At 39.4% G+C, this 21475-nt stretch overlaps 1 protein-coding gene across 16 annotated transcripts in view; it reads left to right on the top strand.

Moving 5' to 3' along the window:
- The window catches only part of RYR3 (ryanodine receptor 3), a 581477-nt gene that overhangs the window by 322555 nt on the left and 237447 nt on the right, over nt 1-21475 (top strand). For 12 of the 16 annotated variants that reach the window (XR_012159473.1, XR_012159474.1, XM_073348839.1 and 9 more), the window contains 4 exons: nt 5118-5391; nt 7451-7565; nt 17094-17226; nt 20081-20184. Coding sequence is in view for 14 of the 16 variants with exons in the window: in XM_073348839.1 (XP_073204940.1) it covers nt 5118-5391; nt 7451-7565; nt 17094-17226; nt 20081-20184 (626 nt within the window). In the remaining 2 variants the exon portion in view is untranslated. The remainder of the gene's footprint in view (nt 1-5117; nt 5392-7450; nt 7566-17093; nt 17227-20080; nt 20185-21475) is intronic. The other 4 variants (XM_073348831.1, XM_073348834.1, XM_073348830.1 and 1 more) reach the window with 1 other exon arrangement.

Here is a 21475-nt window from a genome sequence, read left to right as displayed (position 1 = left end):
ACACAAATGTAGCCATGACTATCATGGTGTACATCAAGTTTGCACATAACCTAATTTACACCTCCTACTTTAATGAAAGCCTCTCATAATTTAGACCCTCCTTTGTTGTCTAGCTTAGAAGCACTAAACTAGTTTAAAAGAACTAAATATGATTGATAAAGCCTTACTCGTTGATATAATGATTTATTGTTTAAATGTTTTGTACATTAATTGAGTAAATGTAACATAATTATTCATAAATGTAATAATAATTCATAATTATTACAACAATTACATAAATTGTTTAAAGAAACATTTATACTTATGACAATCACATAAGCCTCATATTCAATCTGTAAAATGTTTTCATAGAATTATAGAAATGTAGGGCTGGAAGGAACTTTAACAGGTCATTAGGTTCAGCCTCCTACACTGGGGCAGGACCAAGTAAGCCTAGATAATCAGACTGGTGTTTGTCCAACCTGTTCTTAAAAACCTCCAATCATGGGAATTCCACAGTTTCCCTTGGAAGCCTATTCCAGAACTTAACTAGAATTTTTTTCCTAATATCTAACCTAAATCTCCCTTGCTGAGGATTAAGTCCATTACCACTTGCTCTAGCTTCTGTGGATATGGAGAACAACGGATTACCATCCTCTTTATAACATCCCTTAACATATTTGAAAACTTATTAGGGCCCTCCCTCAGTCTTCTTTTCTCAACACTAAAAGTGCCCATTTTTCAACCTTTCCTCATAGTCATGTGGCTAGGGTGAAGAAAATACTTCTATTTTCCTTGTAAATAAAGGTCAAATTTTTGTCTCTCTTTCATTCCTTTTTATAAAGCTTTACTGTTTTCAAATTCTGTGTATTTCACTGAATAGCTTTGGGCACACACAGCCAGCATATAGTGGGTTGAAAACCAAAAGTCTATAATAAAGCACTTTGAGAGCTTTTTACTGCTTTGTTGTAGCATCTCTGATTCTAGATTGAATGTTAGAACATTATCAAAATGTAGGTCTGTATGCTATACTTACTGGAATAATGCTACTGTTAGTTGTATTTCCTTAACTACTGTTTTGCTTCAGTGCAGATAAACCATTGCTAAAGAAGCACACTAAATTAAAACTGGGAAGCTTGATGAAAGGAATAGATAGATAGATCAGTGATTAGCAAAGCTCTTTGCATATAAATCTCTGTGTACTGGTAATTGGACTAGAAATCTCACTGAAACAGACTTTGCAAAATCTCCAGAACATCTTAGTTCAACCGGATCAGAAACCTCATGACTTTTTTCAGTTCTCCACAAATATTAATATTTATATTTGTGTCATATTCTGGCTGGACTCCTGAAAAGAGTACCAGCAGAGACAGGTATTTTAATAATTGACATTAAAACCTTATTGAAGAACAATGAAGATAAAATCTAATCGTAGTTTGATATTTATATATCTAATATTATCAGGTATTATGGATAACACCTGTATGTGTATATTCAGCAACTCCAGACTTTGTATGCCAGTCTGTCAGATATATTAGCTTGCAAGACTTCTATCTGTGTATGGCTAAACAGCTTCTTGGGTCTCTCTTTTGTGCTCTAAGGCTAGCTCATACAAATTACAAATAAAGTTGTTGTTGTTGTTGTTTGTTGGTTTGGGGGGGTAGGGCTGCTCATTTGCAGTTTGTTCTACTTGATGATAAAGAATTTGCTTATTACAGGATAATAGATTAATTGGTGAATTCAGAAATAAACCAGTTTTAAATTCATGGAAAAAACATTACGTCTCCCTCCCACCTCAATTATTTATAATGTACATAGAGGTCATTTAAGCCTCATAGCTCACATTCTGGAGATTAGCCAACTTGAATTCCAAAGATAAATTTTCCAAGGATATACTTACTCTGTAAATTCATTAAAGTGATTTTTTTTTAAAAAAAAATCAATGTCTTTGGCATGTACTATCTTTTAATTTCAAATGTCTTCCTTCCTCAGTAGAGCTGGGCAAATTTCTTGGAGCAAATAGTTTTTGATAAACATAGTCCCCTTTTTCCCTTTGTGAATTATCTACAAACAGGTTTGTGGTGTTTTACAGATTTGTTTATTATTCCCTGAAATGTTTGAACAAAAAAATTGTACACTGTAGATTGTGTGTGGAAAAAATCACAAGCATATGCTTTATTAGTTTGTGGGGTTTTTAGCTACTCATTCTGTGTAATTGCTCACCTATGTCAGATAGTTGTGTTTCTGTTTTCTTATTGGATGACTTAAGCTTTATGGAAAAAAAGGATAATTCCCTTATCTTTCAGTGAGTTATCTTTGAGCTACTATAATTCTAATCTGTTGTGTGAACAATAAATAAGAGATTTTCAAAATGACCATGAGAGAGGACTTTTGGTGTAAATACTCTTGGGACTATTTATCCATGTTAGCACTTGCAACACTTTTGCTCTCCATGAACATTCTTGCAAATAAATGCTTGCTTACTGGAATCTTTGCAAATAATAAAAGAAAAGCAGTCCCTAAATAACAACAAAGCAATTGGTTTTATTTGTATGAATGATTATGAACACATTTTTGCTCTATTTGCCCAGCTCATCTTAATGCTTTTAATCTTCAAACCTCTCTATAAATTTACTGACTTACTAATAAATCAGCATAACAGTGCTGTGAGATAGGTGATATTAATTTTATTGTACAGGTGGGTAACCTAATGAAGTGGTATTAATTACCTTGCCTAAAACCACACAGCGAATCAAGAATATAAGAATTGAGATTAGAACTCAGTAGTTCTTACATCTCAATTCTATGCTTATAGTACTAGACCGGCAGTGGGCCACATATTTAAAGGGAGTTAGGAGCCTTTAAAAATCTGGGGTATGGCTCTTGTTCTATAAAACATACTATATTTTAATAGAAGTTCATAATTACCCATAACAGTATGAGTTGAAAGTGCATGGTATCTCTGAAGCAGCACAGGAAACTCTAGCATCACACTGTTAAACAATAGAATATCAGTTGAAATGTATTAAATTTTTTGAATGTTTTTCTACATTTTCAAATATATTGATTTCAATGACAATACAGAATACAAAGTGTACACTGCTCACTTTATATTATTTTTGTTACAAATATTTGCACTGTAAAAATGATAAATGAAATAGTATTTTAGTTCACCTCATACAAGTAATGTAGTGCAATCTCTTTATCATGAAAGTGCAACTTACAAATGTAGATTTTTGTTACATAACTGCACTCAAAAACAAAACAATGTAAAACTTTAGAACCTGCAAGTCCCCTCAGTCTTACTTCTTATTCAGCCAATCACTAAGACAAACAAGTTTGTTTACATTCACGGGAGATAATGCTGCCCACTTCTTATTCACAATGTCACCAGAAAGTGAGAACAGGCATTGGCATGGCACTTTTGTAGCCAGCATGCAAGGTATTTACATGCCAGATATGCTAAACATTTGTATGCCCCTTCATACTTCAGCCACCATTCCAGAGGACATGTGTCCATGCTGATGATGCTCGTTAAAACAATAATACATTAATTAAATTTGTGACTGAACTCCTTGGGGGAGAATTGTATGTCTCCTGCTCTGTTTTACCTGCATTCTGCCATATATTTCCTGTAGGGTGACCAGACAGCAAATGTGAAAAATTGGGACGGGGGTGGAGGGTTATAGGAGCCTATATTAGAAAAAGACCCCAAAATTGGGACTGTCCGTATAAAATCGGGACATCTGGTTGCCCTAATTTCATGTTATAGGCATCTCGGATGATGATTCAGCACATGTTGTTCATTTTAAGAACACTTTCACTGCAGATTTGACAAAACGCAAAGAAGGTACCAATGTGAGATTTCTAAAGATAGCTACAGCACTAGACCCAAGGTTTAAGAATCTGAAGTGCCTTCCAAAATCTGACAGGGACAAGGTGTGGCGCATGCTTTCAGAAGTCTTAAAAGAGCAACACTGCGATGCAGAAACTACAGAACCCGAACCACCAAAAAAGAAAATCAGCCTTCTGCTGGTGGCATCTGACTCAGATGATGAAAATGAACATGCGTCAATCTGCACTGCTTTGGATTGTTATCCAGCAGAACCTGTCGTCAGCCTGGATGCATGTCCTCTGGAATGGTGGATGAAGCATGAAGAGACATGAATCTTTAGCACATCTGGCATGTAAATGTCCTGTGACGCTGGCTGCAACAGTGCCACGTGAATGCCTGTTTGCACTTTCAGGTGACGTGAACAAGAAGCAGGCAGCATTATCTCCTGCAAATGTAAACAAACTTGTTTGTCTGAGCAGTTGGTTAAACAAGAAATAGGACTGAGTGGACTTGTAGGCTCTAAAGTTTTACATTGTTTTATTTTTGAATGCAGTTATTTGTTGTACAAAATTCTACATTTATAAGTTCAACTTTCATAATAAAGAGATTTGCACTACAGTATTTGTATTAGGTGTATTGAAAAATACTGTTTCTTTTGTTTTTTACAGTGCAAATATTTGTAATAAAAATAAATATAAAGTGAACACTGTACACTTTGTATTTCATGTTGTAATTGAAATCAATATATTTGAAAATGTAGAAAACGTCCAAAATATTTAAATAAATGGTATTCTATTATTGTTTAACAGTGCGATTAATTTTGATTATTTTTTGTAATGGTTTGATAGCCCTAATTATTTTTTTAATCTCAGCCGGGAAATGAAGGATGAATTGGCTTGGCGCTTACATGTACCTTATTACCAGTAAGGATGTTGTTGTTACCCATGTTATTGTGATAAGGCTGCATGTGGAAATTTTACTGCTGCCCATATTGTATCAGTTTGGTGACTAAGTAGAGGGCTTCATTCTTCATTGCTACCAACCTGCCACTTTTCATGAGCCCTAATTTTCTTAAAAGTACTACATTAAATTCTGAATAGGAAATTTTATTAAAAAAAAGTCTTTATATGACATATTAAGAAATTAGTCTGCCTGTACTCTCTTGTTATATTGTGAGTGCTTCATCATCCACTGTTAGTCATATGAGGTTTCAAATTAATAAGTACTTTAATGCTTTGGCAGGGTTTCTTTACAATTGCTGCAGTAGTTATTCATGTTTTACATCATTTGTTTGTTATTTCAGCTACTTTGAAGGAACTCATATCTCAGACTATGGTGCGCTGGGCTCAGGAAGACCAGATCCAAGATCCAGAATTAGTCCGGATTATGTTCAACCTACTTCGTAGGCAATATGACAGCATCGGTGAGCTACTGCAGGCTCTGAGGAAGGCCTACACTATTAGTGCTGCTTCTGTGCAGGATACAATCAATTTACTAGCAGCACTAGGCCAGATTCGCTCCCTTCTCAGTGTCAGAATGGGAAAAGAAGAGGAATTGCTTATGATTAATGGATTAGGGTATGGAATTAACATCATTTTATTTTTAAGTATTGAGTAAAGGTTTGGTAATGGGATGCAGAGCCTTTCATTTCTAGGTCACTGGCTTTAGTCTGACCCAGGTAGTGTCTGAATGTCATTACTCTACTGTTATGTAGTTATTCTGCAGCCTATGAGAAATTAGCTGGTGGTCTCATTCCAGTTCCTCAAAGGCATGTGTCCATATCACAAAATCCACCACTACCACAGCTGGTTTCAGTTGGCTCCTTAGCTGCCAATTTGAATGTATAGGCCAAGACTACCAAGGATATTATAAAGACTGAACTTTGTTTTCATACCAAAAACAGCCCCTCTGGATCAGGGTGGCAGTTAATAAAAGTAATAGTGAGATGCTGAAGCTTTGGCTGCTGATCCCCCACATTTTACCAGCTTTGTGGATAAGTAAAGGATTTATATCTCCATTGGTGTCAATCCAGAGGCTTTCATGAACTCTAAATTGACTTCACTTTATTTTATTTTCATTTTATTAAGTTTAAGTGAAAAGTCATTGCTCAAGAAAGACTGTCTGATATCTTTGTAGCAGGCAAGCCTTCATTAGATATTAGGTTGAAACCCAAAAAGCCATCTCAGTAATGACCGACCACATTTGAATCAGAAGACTAGGTAGTATTGACAGTGAACCCTTTATAAGATTATGTTTTTGAGAGACTAACCTGGAGCATTCCCTAATAAAATGAATACATTTCTGCTCCACCTCCATTATAAAACCACCTCTCTTAAGCAATTGATTTTTGTGGGTCCCTGCCTTGGCCACTTTAGACAAATTTCATTGTAGCCTGGGCCTATTGTTGTAGTCCTACATGTGTGTGACTTACTCTGTGTGCATACAGGTCACATATATTTTAAGTAAGAAATGAAATAAGAATATTTTAGATTTTAAAAATTAGAAAGTCAATTGAATGAAAATATTTTATTTAGAGAAAGAAAGCAAGATGATGGTCCTAATGTTTCTGAATAGTATCTTCCAAGACTCTTCGTTAGGCAAGAATTGATACAAGCTGAACATGGTGTTTCTTTCCCTTACAACAGATGTAAAGTTTTCCTTTACCTTCTGTCTGGTTATTATTATTATTATTATTTTATTCTGCAAAGAAATTGTTCTTTTTGTTGAATTTAGCAATTCATTATATGGTATCTAGCAGATTACTGTAAGACAGTGGTTCCCAATTTGGCCCTGATCCTGTACCATTAAAGTCCATGGGCACTTTGCCTTTGATTTCAGTGAGCCTGGATCAAGCCTTTTGGAAATTGAAGTTGCCAGTAGCCCTTTTTGGAAGAGGTAGATCATGTCCTACTCCTATTCCCAGTCTTCTATGTTCCTCTAAAGCAGGTTTTTTTTACTGTTTTTTCTAAAATGCCAGCAATATCCAATGGGCCATTGCATCTCCAGGAAAACTATTGTGTCCTATAAAGTGTCGTGAGAGCTAGGATATGTATGAAGAGGACTCAAAGTAAAAATGTTAAAATATCCCCGCTTAAGGAGGCTGTACAAAATGTATTCCAAATGTACTGCACTCCGAAAGCATCTTCCCTTAAAGTACCTCAAAGTGTTACAAACATTAATGATGTAAACTTCAGAAACACCACTGTGAGGTAGGTAAGAACTATCAATTCCATTTTACAAATGTGGCAGAAACAAGAATAGAACCACGGTTCTTGACTCACGATCGTGTGCTTTGACCATTATACAATGTGTCTTTTCTTCAAGGAGACCAGAAGTAAAAATTGTTTAAAGCAGTGTTTCAAGTTGGAATCAGCATATTAGATGCATAATATTTCATATCAAATTAAAGAAAACTGATGCCAAATAAGAAAATGATTAATGTGTGAGAAGTGTCAAACAATTCCACTATTGTGGTAAAAACTCAGAGCTGAAAATGATCATTTTGTAATGACTCTTGAAATATGAATAATGCTATCCACTGAAACACATATTCTGTATTTCTGAAATATCTGTTTTGATAATTTAAATGAAAATATGATTTTTTAAAATGCATTATTGACTTTCCCCCCAATTTAGGGATATAATGAACAACAAGGTGTTTTATCAGCATCCTAACTTAATGAGAATCCTTGGTATGCATGAGACAGTTATGGAAGTGATGGTAAATGTGCTTGGAGGAGATAAATCTCAGGTAATTTCCCAAGTATTTTATCATTAGTTTTATCTCTTGAACATCAGCAAAAACCTATTAAGATGTGTAATAGGAAGCAGTCACAGAGAAAGAAGGATGTTGTTTATGGGCTATGCATACCTGTATTATTTATCTAAGTGGGATGACATCAGATATGAATTAATGTTAAGAATTGAAAGTAATTCCTTGTGATAATATAAGAAAGCTGACTAACATTATAGAAGATGATCTGCTAGGTTTGATATGAAAAACTATATCATAATGACAGGTTTCAGAGTAACAGCCGTGTTAGTCTGTATTCGCAAAAAGAAAAGGAGTACTTGTGACACCTTAGAGACTAACCAATTTATTTGACCATGAGCTTTCGTGAGCTACAGCTCACTTCATTGGATGCATGAAGTGAGCTGTAGCTCACGAAAGCTTATGCTCAAATAAATTGGTTAGTCTCTAAGGTGCCACAAGTGCTCCTTTTCTTTGTATCATAATGTACAATCCTCTTTTCATATAGTTCCATCTTTAGGAATAATGCATTCTGAGTGCTTTACGGAGGTTTGTTACTATGTAAAGCTAATTTTTATATGTTTGTATGTAACTGAATGTCCTTGTAGACTAAGTAGCCTTACACAGGATAAAACATAAAACATGTACAACTGGTAAAGGGCTGCACTGCTAACACTGAAAGCAGCTGCACGATGGGGTTAATTAAAACAGTCTTAATTTTGAATTTCCAAATTCCATCTATTTGTAGGATTGTGTCTCTGCCATAATATTATTGTAAAGCGGTGTTCTCTTGGTTTTTTGTTTTTTTTTAAATTTTGTGGTAGCAAATATTTCACTCAAGCATATGGTGTATATGTATAAACATATAAGCAATGTGGCCTAGGGAATAAAAAGCACTGGATTGGGACTCAGAAGACCTGTATTCTATTCCCAGCTCTGCAGCTGGCCTGCTGGGTGACCTTGAGGAAGGCACTTCCCCTCCCTGTGCCACAATTTCCCCATCTATAAAATTAAGGACATAAGATTTATAATTTAGAGGGGTCTTCTTTTCTGCTCACAAATTATATCCAACTATTTGTAACTATTTGACAAGTCTGTTTTGCAAACAGTGCACTTCTAATGTAAATACTCAAATTCTTGCTAAGATTTTTAGGCATTTTTTTCAGTGAATGTTCTTGAAAATAAAAACTTGCTGCCTAAATATATGCAAAGAAAATGGGTCTTGAGTACTAATGAAGTAAATTTGCAGGTTTTATTCTCAGGATATTTGCATTTTAAAGTTTTTATTTTTGTTTGTTTGTTTTAGTCACCTAACACTAGTCAGGACCTCACCTTTGCTTCTTATCTGAAAGATAGCACTTCCAATAGCACAAAGTCCTCTGGCACAGTATTGAGGCATTGATTCATTTAATTGGGAACAAGGAAAAATAGAGAGAGTGGTATGGCCCACATAGACCTTTGTTAAAGAGAACATCAATCCAGTGACTTATTGCTGAGGTTCTCAACCTTTCTAGACTATTGTACCACTTTCAGGAGTCTAATTTGTCTTGCATACCCCCAAGTTTCACTTCACTTAAAAACTACTTGCTTACAAAATCAGACATAAAAAGACAAAAGTGTCACAGTGCACTATTACTGTGAAGTTAATTACCTTAAAAATTGCTTACTTTCTCATTTTACCATATAATTATAAAATAAATCCATTGGAATATAAATATTGTACTTACATTTCAGTGTGATACTTGAGCCTGTTTTTCACTTGTGAGCCTTATCTGAAGCCCAAGCTGCAGGCAGCAGGGCTGAAGCATGTAACTTAGCTTTGCGGGGGCCCCTGTTGCATGGGGCCTGGGGCGGTTGCTCTGGTTGCCACCTCCTAATGCCGATCCTGCACTTGTGATCCCCCTAAACCTGTCCCAAGATCCCACTGTGAGCTGCAGCCCCCACATTGAGAAACAGTGATCTAGATTGAGTACTCCCTGGAAAACCTCTGCGTACCCCTGGTTGAGAACTCCTTATTTATTGTATCTCTGCATCAAATAAAAGCATAGTGGGAGCCCAAGTATATTTTCAATATTTTGCTTAGCAGGTAGGCTGTCATTGTAAGAAACCTAAAATGATGCATGTCACTGTATGGAATACGTAACACAAGTTATGAAAAGATCTAAAGAAAATTGAGGGAAAACAAAATTGTTGCTGGCAGTTATTAGAAGGTGATCAAGTCATATCAAAGACTTCACAGGAAAGCTGAAGGCTTCACTTACACTGATGTCCTCCACAATTATTAGTTAAGGTAGTTTTTTGTTTTATTTTTTTATAAAAAGAAAGGGAAAGAAGTCAAAATCTAAGGCCCAGGAGAGCAAGAACTGTGGTTTTTAATTGTGGAAAAAATAAAGATAGTGAGAAATATAATCCTTACATCTTTGAAACAAGCAAGGAGAATGCAGAAATCATTCATCTATTCAGGAGCCCTAAAGGGAGGGGATATGTCACAGATAAGGACTGCCATGTATTGTGGGAGACAAGGGGGTGAGGTAATATCTTTTATTGGACCAACTTCTGTTGGTCTCTCTCACCAACAGAAGCTAGTCCAAGAAAATATATTACCTCACCCACCTTGGCTCACATATATCCTAGGACCAACACAGCCACCACTACACTTCATATATGTATTGTGGGAGTCGTGCTCTACTAGCTTGAGGCAATAAGCAAAACGTGCCAGCTTAATAAACTAAAAGTCTCAGACTGCTGTTAAAACATTGATTTTGTCAGTGCAAGCAAATTCAGTGGGAGGACTTTGGGAGGTAAGCCATGAAACTTGTTAGATAGTGCAGTATGTTGGCTTCTATCTGATCTTTGCTAGACTCAGAGTTTGCCAAAATGCAGCTTTTTTTTGGATGCCATTGCTAGTGGCTGAGATAGATACAATTTTGAATAACACGCAGTCAGCTTTGACAGTAGTTGCCCAGTTATCCACCCATGAATTATGTAAATATGTTTACACCACCTCTGATGGAAACCATATTTGACATTTGGAAGCCCCCCTTGTGACATCTGAAACAAAGAAGTAGAAACATGACCATCTTTTTTTTTTTTTTTTACCTATTCCATCTCTATGACAAAACTCATTCTACCCATTTTTGAAACCAACCCAAGTGGTGATGCCTGTGGAGGGCCACATTTCCTGGCTTTATAGGTGTATGTCACACAAACATAGGATCTGATTCTGATCTTGTGCTGGTTTTTTATAAGTGAGAGGAGAATCAAGGTGCGGGAATGCTCAAAAGGTTACATGTTAATGGATTCCAGTGTGCATGCATTGCAAAATATACAGTATTCAAGATGGTTCGGCAGATCCTCAGTTGGTGTACATTGTCATAGCTCCATGAAGTTAATGGAACTTTGACCATTTACAGCAGCGGCAAATCAGTCCCTGCAAAACTCTGCATGTGTTAAAAGAATTTGTTTTAACTGCCAGTATCACACAATATGTTGTAGACATAACTTTAGGAGACTAACTGATCAGTGTGGTATTTTGCTGCCTGCCCATTGAAAAATATAACTGTTTGCTTAGTATAACAGCTGTAGAAGATCAATGTATTAAGCTGACAGTGGGAAAGAAGCTAATGGTTTCTGGTATTGACCAGACTTGCCCTGTAAGTTGGAGTCTTACTGTTCTCGTGCTTTTACTACCAGATAGAGCTGTATTAGTACTTCAGAGTTTTCACCTCAGTAATTACAGTACATGCATAATAAACATGAGATTTTCATGTGGCTTTGATAAAGAATAAATTAAAAAAATCATTCTGGAACACAGACTTGATGCCAACAGGAAAAATGTCATTAGGGACAAAAAGGCAAGTTTTTCCGAGTTTGTTTCCCCTAGGAAAATATTTTTGACCATTTTTATAACGATGTTCTTTATTTTATTTTTCAGTAACAAAGTAACAATTCCTCACCTACAGAACTATTTTTCATTTTCACAGATGCAACCCCCCAAAATATTAAATGTCGTCATGAACATTTAAAAAACCCCAAATTTATATTTTATGTATTGCTTCATAAGTAGTGGGAATTTTTTCACAGTTCTATCATCTGATGAATAAGGGTCTTACTTGTTGAAAAGAATCACCATCAATTTTTAGGAATATGCACATTGGTTATTAAACAAACCCCTGAATGTTCTAGTTCCAATGCTCACAATCTGCTGTTATTACTTCTGAATATTATTGACTTAGTCCGAGCCTATTATTTACCTGAACCATGAACAATAGGTGGCATTGAAGAAACACTGCTGCCTCCATAAATATTAGCAGCAATGTTGTCACTTTGTCACAACCACAAGAAATAAAATAAAAGTTAAACTAATTAAATATATATATTATATTGCGCCCTGAAAAAGAATGAATTCCAGTGATGCAGGCCTCCAGCCGTGTGTGTCCTGCTGCTGGCCCTTAAAAGTTCAGATAGGGGAGGGGTATGTCTGCAAGAATGGTGCAGAATGGCTGCTGCTTTGCACCTAGGGTTGCCAGCTGTCTAATGGCACAAATCCAAATGCCCTTGCCTCACCCCCTTCCCTCACCCTTCCCCAAGGCTCCATCCCTACTCACTCTAGCCCCCCTCCCTCCATCGTTCACTCTCCCCCACCCTCATTCACTTTAACAGAGCTGGGGCAGGGGGTTGGGATATAAGACAGGATGTGGTCTCTGTGTTGGGGGGTGGAGCCAAGGGGTTTGGAGTGTGGGAGGGGGCTCTGGGCTAAGCCTGTGGGCTCCAGGTGGGATTTTCAGTGTGTGAGGGGGCTCAGAGCTGAGACAGGAGGGTTGGGGTGCGGGAGGAGGTTCGAGCTCTGGTAGGGAGTTTGGGTGCAGGAGTGGACTGGGATGGGGGTTGGGGTGCAGGAGGGGGTGCAGGGCGCAGGCTCTGGGATAGAGTTTGGATGTAGGAGGGGCTCAGGGCTGGGAGTTTGGGTGCAGGAGAGGGTTCAGGGTGCAGGTTCGGGCTGGGTGGTTCTTACCTCCGGCGGCTCCTGGAGGTGACGGCATGTCTGGCAGTGGCTCCTAGGCTCAGGGGTGGCCAGGTGGCTCTGCATGCTGTCCCTGCCTGCAAGCACTGCCCCTGCAGCCCCCATTGGCCACGGTTCCCTGATCCCGGCCAATGGGAGCTGCGGAGTCGGCACAAGGGATGGGGGCAGCGTGAAGAGACCCCCCCTGGCCGTGCCTTTGTCTAGGAGCTGCTGCCGGACATGCACTGCTTCTGGAAGCAGACGGCAGAACTAGGGCAGATAGGGAGCCTGCCTTAGCCCCCACTGTGCCACCTGACTTTTAGTGGCCTAAAATCCTCTGGATTGACTTTGGTAGCCCCTGGGAGATTGAGTCCAATTCTGGGAGACTCCCAGACAAACCAGGAGAATTGGCAACCCTATTTGCACCCTGGAAGTGACTGCATAACGAATTACCATATATTTGTGTTGGACACAAAATTGAGTAGAAGAACATTTTTAAGGTTGCAAAGTCAAATGCTCAAAAGTCAGGAAATGCCAGAGTTAAGATTGCCTGTGCAACCTGAATTTGTCCCTCTCGTGCGTAAGCATTACAATACAGCCATTAATTACCTGATCACATATTATATTTTTCCTCTAAACAGCTGCTTCTTTCAGTGCACAGAGAAGACCTGCTCTGGAGATAAATCAGGGTTGCTTAATAAAGAAGGCTATCTACAGCATACCTGCTTTATTTGTGTAGTGAATGAGTCAGGGGGCTGCAGGAAGAGAAAAGAGGGTCTTATGGTTAAGGCAGTTGAAAACTGTCCTGGAGAATTGAATTATATAGAATCATAGAATATCAGAGTTGGAAGGGACCTCAGGAGGTCATTTAGTCCAACCCCCTGCTCAAAGCAGGACCAGTCCCCAGTGTTTGACCCAGATCCCTAAATGGCCCCCTCAAGGATTGAACTCACAACCCTGGGTTTAGCAGGCCAATGCTTAAACCACTGAGCTATCCCTCCCCTGCCTCTGCTACAGAGCAGCTATGTGATGCTAGTCATGTCACTTAAAAACTTGTCTCAGATTTCTCTAAGTGTGTATTTCTTATTTTCTGGGTGCCTGACTTGAGACCCTAAGGTCTGATTTGCAGAAGTGTTGAGCATTTAAGCAGGTGATACCATCCCTGTCAAAATCTTTCCCACCACACATTGCTTTCCCCGGTCCAGGTAGGAGGAGGGGTCAGAAACTCTAAGGAGTTAGCACTTTTGGGGAAGTAGCGGCAGCATGGTAAGCCAAGAACAACAGGAAACTGGATGCAGGGAGAGAACCTCAGGAAACTGTGTGTAGAGTAGGGTCTCCAATTTTGGTTGGATATATTTCTGGAGGTTTCATCACGACATAATCTCTAATTAAAGATTGATCTTTAATTCCTGGAGACTCCAAGACAATCCTGGAGAGTTGGCAACCCTAGTATACAGGAGGCTGCAGTACAAGTCAGAGGATCACGAACGGAACAGAGAGTTACTGCTGGACATTGCAGCTGGGAGCAGGTCTGTGCAGGAGTGGGTTGGAAGTCAGTACAGTGGAGCTCCAATAAGAGACACACTGCTAACGATCATAGCCGGGAAACTCCTCTCTGCTTTGAACAGAAGCCTGGACTAGTGAGGGAACCCTAGGCACTGGGCCTGAAGAGCTCTAATCCTTCACTGGGCTGCCCTCAGGAGCCCACATAAGAACCACTTTGTCATTCTTTGAGCTGTAAATGTTTAAGCCACTGTTCAGAGGGTATTTACTGTTCCTAGGGTATTTCCCTTTTTTGTCTGTCCTAGTAAAATACCCTTTCACTTCAGTCAGATGGCTGAATGGTTACTAGGACCCATCAGCACTAGTGCCCGCAGGGTCTCCCAGCTGAAGCACCTTCAGTGCTTGCCTCCAACTCACAGTACACCTGGCATGCTACCCATAGACGTTTGGTGTACCACAACACTGGACAGCTATAATATTTACAACTCACAACTACAAGTGAAGTCAGTGGAAGCTGTACTTTGAAATATTAGTACTATATAATGCTTAATACTCTGAAAAATCAGGTCCTAGGTATGTCAGTTTGGGCACCCAAAATTAGTGGGAAAATTTTGACCTTAGCTTGCCTGGGTAGGTCTACACTGCAATTAAACTCCCACAGCTGGCCTGTGTCAGCTGACTCGGGCTTGCGGGACTCCAGCTAAGGTGCTATTTAATTGCAGTATAGATGTTCAGGCTTGAGCCCGAACCTAAACATCTACACTGCAATTAAACAGTCCATTAGCATGAGCCCCATGAGCCTGAGTCAGCTGACATGGGCCAGCCATGGGTGTTTAACTGCAGTGTAGACCTACCCTGTGTGCTTCAGTTCCCCATCTGTAAAATGGGGATCATGTTATCTTGTGCCTCACAGGCGTCTTCTGGAAGTAAATCGACTAATGTTTTTGAAGCACTCAGACGCTACACCCATGAGGTGGTTAATAATTCTCTCTTTACAGCAGGGTTTGAATGGTGTGCAGTAAATAAGGCATGGAGCTCCACACTGAACAATAAAGATAAAACAAAACATTCAATATGTGCTCATTAAGTGAACACCGTCCATCTTGTGCATTGAATGAGGCAGGGGTCCTGTGGCTAAAATACTATGTGATGATGTAATAAAAGACACATGCAAGATAAGGATCTTAGAATCATATAATAGAATCATAGAATATCAGAGTTGGAAGGGACCTCTCTGGAGGTCATCTAGTCCAACCCCCTGCCCAGAGCAGGACCAATCCCCAACTAAATCATCCCAGCCAGGGCTTTGTCAAGCCTGACCTTAAAAACTGCTAAGGAAGGGGATTCCACCAGCTCCCCAGGTAAGGCATTCCAGTGTTTCACCACCCTCCTAGTGAAAAAGTTTTTCCTAATATCCAACCTAAATCTCCCCCACTGCAACTTGAGACATTACTCCTTGTCCTGTCATCTGCTATCACTGAGAATAGCCTAGATCCATCCTCTTTGGATCCACCTTTCAGGTAGTTAAAAGCAGCTATCAAATCCCCCCTCATTCTTCTCTTCCGTAGACTAAACAATCCCAGTTCCTTCAGCCTCTCCTCATAAGTCATGTGTTCCAGACCCCTAATCATTTTTGTTGCCCTTCGCTGGACTCTCTCCAATTTTTCCACATCCTTCTTGTAGTGTGGGGCCCAAAACTGGACACACTACTCCAGATGAGGCCTCACCAGTGTCGAATAGAGGGGAAAGATCACGTCCCTCGAGCTGCTGGCAATGCGCCTACTTATACATCCCAAAATGCCATTGGCCTTCTTGGCAACAAGGGCACACTGTTGACTCATATCCAGCTTCTCGTCCACTGTCACCCCTAGGTCCTTTTCTGCAGAACTGCTGCCTAGCCATTCGGTCCCTAGTCTGTAGCGGTCATTGGATTCTTCCGTCCTAAGTGCAGGACTCTGCAGTTGTCCTTGTTGAACCTCATCAGATTTCTTTTGGCCCAATCCTCCAATTTGTCTAGGTCCCTTTGTATCCTATCCCTGCCCTCCAGCGTATCTACCCATCCTCCCAGTTTAGTGTCATCCGCAAACTTGCTGAGGGTACAATCCACACCATCCTCCAGATCATTAATGAAGATATTGAACAAAACCAGCCTCAGGACCAACCCTTGGGGCACTTCGCTAGATACCAGCTGCCAACTAGACATGGAGTCATTGATCACTACCCGTTGAGCCTGACAATCTAGCCAACTTTCTACCCACCTTGTAGTGCATCCATCCAGCCCATACTTCTTTAACTTGCTGACAAGAATACTGTGGGAGACCATGTCAAAAGCTTTGCTAAATTCAAGGAATAACACATCCACTGCTTTCCCTTCATCCACAGAACCAGTTACCTCATCATAGAAGGCAATTAGATTAGTCAGGCATGACTTTTCCTTGGTAAATCCATGCTAACTGTTCCTGATCACTTTTCTCTCGTCTAAGTGCTTTAGAATCAATCTTCTGTCAACCTAGCTGCTTCTACAGTGGGAGCTAGGTCAACCTAACTACGTTGCACTGCATTTTTCACAGCCCTGAGCTATGTAGCTGGGTCAATCTAATTTTCAGGTGTAGACCAGGCCTAAGATTGCACTGGCAACCTTAATTTTGGAATTTCCTAACTTTTAACATATTTTTTCTATGTAATAATGTATAAACACTGTAGTCTGTGATGCACTTTGGGATGCAGAAATGGTTGTTCATACACCATCTTCTTTCACTCCCGTATAGCCCTTTGCAATTTCCTGAAGCTCTGCAGAATGACTTATATCATCATTTTAGGCTTGCTGTTAAAGTGAACCTAAGAGAAAGGTGCAAGGAAGTCTTTTTTTTCCCCCCAGAGTAACTGGGGTTAAGGCATGCATATAAGAGCCACTGACTACATTGGTCCTGTCATAATAATTTCTTGTTAGGCATACATGAAGAGGAATTTGTGCAGCATTGGTAATTAATATATTTTTTTGCTTTGTCAATTTTCTTCTTTAGCAGATCGCTTTTCCTAAGATGGTGGCAAGCTGTTGTCGGTTCCTGTGCTACTTCTGTCGAATCAGCCGCCAAAACCAAAAGGCCATGTTTGAGCATCTAAGTTACTTGCTGGAAAACAGCAGTGTTGGGCTTGGTATGTCATGTAACTAACTGCTGAAACCAACTCCCATGGATATTGCAATATCGCAAGACTGCTGTCTGACTTGTTTATCAAGCTGAGGCATGGTATTGTGAGGACCTCTTTGAAGTTTAAATACAATTATTGGATTAATGTTAATGAAAAACATAGTTTTCTATCTTTCTATCATTAGAGTTCTGTGAATTGGATTACAAACAGAAGAATCTTAATCTGGGTTATTTAAACATAATGAAAGAATTAGGAAGAAAACCATATTACTTGATGCCCCTTACCTTTGATACAGTTATTTCTGGAAATTAAAGATTTAATTTAACCCCCATAATAATGCTGGTGTCTAGACGGCCAACTAAATGAATGGTTAGGAAGGTACATATATATCTATATCTATATATTATATTATTATTTAAAAACTTAGTAATGCAAAGATCCTTCCCTGAAGTGCAACCATATGACTTGAAGTTTCATATTCTATCCCCAAAGCCTGGAAGTGCATAGTTCTTAATTTTAGTGTGCCTTAGAATTGTGTGGCCCAAGAAAAAATGACTTTCTTATTACCAACCTAAGAGTATAACAAAAAAATAGTAGGTGATTGTCAGACATGAAACACAATGTTCCAACAAGGTATACACATTTTTAAACTTTTGAGTTGATCTTTTGATAGCACTTAATTCCCTCTAGAGTTATAGAATGAAAATTTTCCCTCTGCTGAGGACATATAACATGTATTCAATTTCTCTAAAGTTCACTGTTTTTATGAGTTGTTATCCCAGGCTGCTTTGGCTGTGTCTTTAAAACAGCAAAGCAGTGTATGTAGGCCCTGAATCCGCACAGAACTTAAGCATGTGCTTAAGTCCATCCCTACTCAGTAAAGCACTTAAGCTTTGCTGTGTTGAGTTGGGACTCTAAAACATACTGTAAATGAATATATTTGAGTATGACCTAGATTACAGTGTAACTGCTGCCCTCTGCTGCACAACTTTCATTAGTGCAAACTAAATAATTTTACAAAAAGAAAAGGAGTACTTGTGGCACCTTAGAGACTAACCAATTTATTTGAGCATGAGCTTTCGTGAGCTACAGCTCACTTCATCGGATGCATACCGTGGAAACTGCAGCAGACTTTATATACACACAGAGAATATGAAACAATACCTCCTCCCAGCCCACTGTCCTGCTGGTAATAGCTTATCTAAAGTGATCATCAGGTTGGGCCATTTCCAGTACAAATCCAGGTTTTCTCACCCTCCACCCCCCCACACAAATTCACTCTCCTGCTGGTGATAGCCTATCCAAAGTGACAACTCTTTACACAATGTGCATGATAATCAAGTTGGGCCATTTCCTGCACAAATCCAGGTTCTCTCACCCCCTCAGCCCCCTCCCAAAAACCACACACACAAACTCACTCTCCTGCTGGTAATAGCTCATCCAAACTGACCGCTCTCCAAGTTTAAATCCAAGTTAAACCAGAACATCTGGGGGGGGGAGGGGTAGGAAAAAACAAGGGGAAATAGGCTACCTTGCATAATGACTTAGCCACTCCCAGGCTCTATTTAAGCCTAAATTAATAGTATCCAATTTGCAAATGAATTCCAATTCAGCAGTTTCTCGCTGGAGTCTGGATTTGAAGTTTTTTTGTTTTAAGATAGAGACCTTCATGTCTGTGATTGCGTGACCAGAGAGATTGAAGTGTTCTCCGACTGGTTTATGAATGTTATAATTCTTGACATCTGATTTGTGTCCATTTATTCTTTTACGTAGAGACTGTCCAGTTTGACCAATGTAAATGGCAGAGGGGCATTGCTGGCACATGATGGCATATATCACATTGGTGGATGTGCAGGTGAACGAGCCTCTGATAGTGTGGCTGATGTTATTAGGCCCTGTGATGGTGTCCCCTGAATAGATATGTGGGCACAATTGGCAACGGGCTTTGTTGCAAGGATAAGTTCCTGGGTTAGTGGTTCTGTTGTGTGGTATGTGGTTGTTGGTGAGTATTTGCTTCAGGTTCCAACGCATTATTAAGGATCTACAACCTATCCTAAAGGATGACCCAACACTCTCACAAATCTTGGGAGACAGGCCAGTCCTTGCCTACAGACAGCCCCGCAACCTGAAGCAAATACTCACCAACAAGCAAACAACTTCAAATCCAGACTCCAGCGAGAAACTGCTGAATTGGAATTCATTTGCAAATTGGATACTATTAATTTAGGCTTAAATAGAGACTGGGAGTGGCTAAGTCATTATGCAAGGTAGCCTATTTCCCCTTGTTTTTTCCTACCCCTCCCCCCCCCCCAGATGTTCTGGTTTAACTTGGATTTAAACTTGGAGAGTGGTCAGTTTGGATGAGCTATTACCAGCAGGAGAGTGAGTTTGTGTGTGTGGTTTTTGGGAGGGGGCTGAGAGGGTGAGAGAACCTGGATTTGTGCAGGAAATGGCCCAACTTGATTATCATGCACATTGTGTAAAGAGTTGTCACTTTGGATGGGCTATCACCAGCAGGAGAGTGAATTTGTGTGGGGGGGTGGAGGGTGAGAAAACCTGGATTTGTACTGGAAATGGCCCAACCTGATGATCACTTTAGATAAGCTATTACCAGCAGGACAGTGGGGTGGGAGGAGGTATTGTTTCATATTCTCTGTGTGTATATAAAGTCTGCTGCAGTTTCCACGGTATGCATCCGATGAAGTGAGCTGTAGCTCACGAAAGCTCATGCTCAAATAAATTGGTTAGTCTCTAAGGTGCCACAAGTACTCCTTTTCTTTTTGCGAATACAGACTAACACGGCTGTTACTCTGAAACCTAAATAATTTTAATTACTATGTATTATCATATTTTTCTCCAGCATCTCCTTCTATGAGGGGTTCCACTCCACTAGATGTTGCAGCTGCTTCTGTAATGGACAATAATGAGCTTGCACTAGCTTTGGAAGAGCCAGACCTGGAAAAGGTAAGTGCTTATTATTAGCTATTTTTATTTTGCTCTATGTTCTTTCTGTCTCCTTCTAGTCAGATCATGCCATAATGAGGCTGGGTTTTGCAATAAAGGTTTATTAATTATTTGATTATGCTGCAACAATCCCTTTCTCATCTTGCAGTAATGTAGGGCAGAGGGGAAATCTTCCTGACTCCTCTTATTTATAGTTATTAAAGGGCAGCGTGATATTAAGGGCAGGCTAACTGCTCCAATTCTATGTTCTTTTTATAGCAAAGCTATGTAACTAGTTATTAAGGGTAGGGTAAAATAAAAGATCTTTAAAAAATAGGTATTGTTTTAAATAGGCATGAGTGAACTGGATTTGCCTGATTTGAAATCCACTTGAATATTGGAATTCTAAAAATTTGAAACTTTATTGGGTTTTGTGCTCCAAAAAGCTGTCTTGGAATTTAAAGTCTTAAACATGCACCAGTAATCTGCCCCAAATTGGAGCAACACACTTTCTGCCTTGTTGATGTCCGGATCCTTAATTACCCTAAATGTCTTTTTTTAAGTAAAATTAAAGCATGCTAGGATTTCATTTCTAATTTCTTCAGTATCCCCTGATTAAATTCCCGAATATTATGTGATCACATTCCACTGTATATTCAGTACATAACTCAATAGAACAAACAAATTACAGACAATGCAGGAAGTTATGTCTATAGCTAAGGCTGCCTGAGACTTCCCATTATAAGTCTCTACTTTCAGGTCTTATAACTTTGCAAAACTAACTATTTGGTTTGAAATTTTCAAACAGGTATATGTCTCAAGCTATTTTTTTTTTTCAGTTTTGGCTGAAATGGTCAAGCTGCTTCCCAAATGAGATTTGGGGAAAATACATTGCTTTGTCCTTGTTAAAAATAATAGTAATAATAAATCTTTCAACTATTTAAGTGAGAAACTCTAGTGCCTCCTTGCTTTGAAACAGGGACTTGAAAGTAGGCTGTGATGGGATCACCTTGGTCTCAGGGATATATCATATGTTATCCCTGTGAAAATTCATCCAAATTTGGCCAAGATATAAGCCTCTGAAAAATCACAGTTCGCACCTGCTCAGTGAAGACTTCTTCACCTGCGCGGCTCTACTAATTAGGTGGGTGGCCCTTTATTCTCTTGTGTGCAGCTGCCCAGGTGCACACCTTAGAGGGAACTATCCGCAGGCCACCTGAATGGAGCTTGCGGACCACTGGTGGTCCACAGACTACAGTTTGAGAACCTCTGACATAGACGATAACAGCCTACTGCTATTAAATTACTCTAT

Source organism: Lepidochelys kempii, chromosome 6, assembly GCF_965140265.1.
Source record: "Lepidochelys kempii isolate rLepKem1 chromosome 6, rLepKem1.hap2, whole genome shotgun sequence".
Taxonomy (NCBI): domain Eukaryota; kingdom Metazoa; phylum Chordata; order Testudines; family Cheloniidae; genus Lepidochelys; species Lepidochelys kempii.
Note: the sequence above shows the minus strand (reverse complement) of the source record. Positions and strands in the feature narration are given on the sequence as shown.